The 2,663-nt window shown below is 41.2% G+C and overlaps 1 protein-coding gene across 1 annotated transcript in view; it reads right to left on the bottom strand.

The window, feature by feature from the left end:
• Positions 1 to 2,663, bottom strand: part of LOC107102444 (EF-hand domain-containing protein D1-like) — a 17,667-nt gene that overhangs the window by 9,194 nt on the left and 5,810 nt on the right. Inside the window, exons 2-3 of the mRNA XM_015401764.1 lie at positions 1,116 to 1,263; positions 540 to 674 (exon numbers count right to left, since the gene is read on the bottom strand). Coding sequence (XP_015257250.1) covers positions 540 to 674; positions 1,116 to 1,263 — 283 coding nt within the window. The remainder of the gene's footprint in view (positions 1 to 539; positions 675 to 1,115; positions 1,264 to 2,663) is intronic.

Genomic DNA, 2,663 nt, shown 5'->3' with positions numbered 1-2,663 from the left:
ATTCGATTTCATCCTGGACACTACAGAAAATGGGCTTAAAGTGTTAAAAACCGAACTTCTCCTTTAATGCTTTGCATTCTTTTAATTTTTCACATCAACTAATCAGTTTGTCATCATGTTACCTATTTATGTATCATCTTTAGATGCTCTTAGTCATTTTTTTTTTCCTGTGAACTGAATGTCTCACCAGTATAACTGGAACTAGACTAATGTGGTTAACCAGGGTTCTTTTTTTAATAAATGACTAAATACTGGGTTAATCTGAATCATATACAGTAAGAGAGAAATTTGATCTGTGTGGGGCTTTTTTTAGATTAAACATATTGTGAATTTTCTCCAACTAAATAAAATAAAAGTTAAACTACCATCTCTGTCCAGCTTTTTAAACTTTCAGAGTTTTGTCGCCGTCATTCACACACCCACCAAAAAACACTACTTCCTGTTTTACTATGACACTAAGTAAAAGAGGACGTGAAATTTTCCACGAAACTTAAGCAAACTGTGACTTTTCGGACGGTTAGTCAGCGCTCTTAGCATACCTTGGCTTCAAAGAAGTCTTTGGCCCCCATCACTCCTTCAGTGGAGACATTGATCTCAGAGAGCCTGGCGAGGGCCATCAAACCGCTCTCCTCCTGCAACTCTCCAGCTGCAGCTCTACGGAAGATCAGCAGGAACTGCAACCAGGAAAACAACCACACCTGTTCATAGCAGCCGTTTATCTCTGTGTTCATATGACAATCATCTGCAATAGAGGTTACAGATCCCATGTCAGCATTAGACCCTTTATCTGGACCGACATGAATGGTTACTGAACATAAATATCAGAGGGATCCATTAGAAGAACTTTTGGGTTTTATGTTCAGATTTAAAAAATAATAATACATCAGAAAAACTGACATTATGTTTACACTGAAGGGAAAAGACAATCAAATGTAAAAAACAAAAACAAATGCTGAGTTGAAAATGAGCCTGGAATCGATTGTTCTATAAAAGCCGTCAGCGCTGCAGCAGGATGACAGTCCGGCTGTGTGCTACTGGGATTATTCCTGTGTAGGAATGTCGCAGCAGACGCAGGAACGGCTCTTCTAGCTTTGAGTTATAACCCCTCCCCTTACCTCTCTGTAGCTCAGTTTGCCATCAAAGTCTTCATCCACTTCTTTGATCATGTTCTTCAGGCCCAAATGAGTCTGTGGGGCTCCCAGCTTCTCCATCATCAGCTTCAGCTCCATCAGGTCAATGAAGCCGTCTTTTCCAGTGTCATACCTGCAACAGCAAGAAGACCGGCTGTGTCAGGGAAACAGATTTCCTCTTTTTAATGGGGCATCAGTTAGCTAGGGTTATTTAATTTGACTNTCATACCTGCAACAGCAAGAAGACCGGCTGTGTCAGGGAAACAGATTTCCTCTTTTTAATGGGGCATCAGTTAGCTAGGGTTATTTAATTTGACTTTTCATAAAGTCTGACCATTTCTGCACCAACAAGAGTTCAAGTCCCTTTCACACCTTGACAATTTAGCCAGCATATAATCTGGCAAACAGCTGGCATACGTTGCATAACTTATGGGTACGTTGTATATAAGTTATGAGCAAGCTGAAGCAGGCTGTAACATGTCAACATTAAACAAGTAGGTCAAGAAATTTTGAGAGCGCTCAAAATGCCAGCGTATGCTCCTTCATGGGCCATAAGTTACAGGTAAGTTATCTAATCATTACATATGTTAAGCATAAGTTACTCATCAGTCGTGACGTCTAGCTTATCCAAGAGATATGATTAACGTGTGCATAACTGATGCGTATCTTATCTAGAACTTCTCTCCAACGCATATCAACGTATCTGACGTGTTCCAGAGGAGCACTGAACGTGTTTCTAACTTCCAGCTACTGTTTAATGGCGTATTGGCAGCGTTTTGGTATAAAGGGGGTTCACAGGAGGAAACCGTCAGTTCTCCTCCAGACTTCATCCCCATCAGAGGGTGAGCCAGAAGGTGAGTGATGGATCCTCCCTGCGTTCACGCCCACCACCAACAAATGATGCTCAATCTGCTTCTTTCTATTTATTTATTCTTTTTTTGCAATCAAAGACATGTTTTTATGCAGGACAGGCGCCTACAGGTGCATCGCTGCTCCTGAGGGGAGCATCTTTAACTTATGCTTCATAATGATGGACAAGCATCATTTCATGGGCATTACGCTGCCTTGCTTTATGCACAAGTTAGTCTGTCGTTGTTGAACATAAGTTCTGGACTCGCTATGAATACTCTGTGTTCATCCAAAATTGAAAAAGTACATAGAAAGTTCAGCGTATGCCAGCGTTTTAGGTCAGGCATACGTGGGTGAAATCTGCAAGGTGTGACAGGGACCTCAGTAAGAAAACATCAGGTAAGGACAGCAGGCCACATTTTTAACCAAACAGCAGTGCAGTTCAATGTAGAAGTATTTTAACCTTTACAGAGAGCAGTTGTCTTTGTGTTGAGGTGTTTACTGCCTCAATTCATCAGCTCCACTGACCTGTCATGCCCTTCTCCATTTTGCAATGCTAAGGTTGACTGAATGCAGTTTTCCATTTCTCAAATACTGGGGTCATCGTAACAATGTGGACCCAGAGTCCAAAAAGTAACCAGATGTGATTTACATGCAATATGAACACAACAGTAGAGCACATAG

This window comes from Cyprinodon variegatus, unplaced genomic scaffold (genome assembly GCF_000732505.1).
Source record: "Cyprinodon variegatus isolate N-32 unplaced genomic scaffold, C_variegatus-1.0 Scaffold1256, whole genome shotgun sequence".
NCBI classification, from domain to species: Eukaryota; Metazoa; Chordata; class Actinopteri; order Cyprinodontiformes; family Cyprinodontidae; genus Cyprinodon; species Cyprinodon variegatus.
The sequence above is the reverse complement of the archived record's forward strand: the minus strand, read 5'-3'. Positions and strand labels throughout refer to the sequence as shown.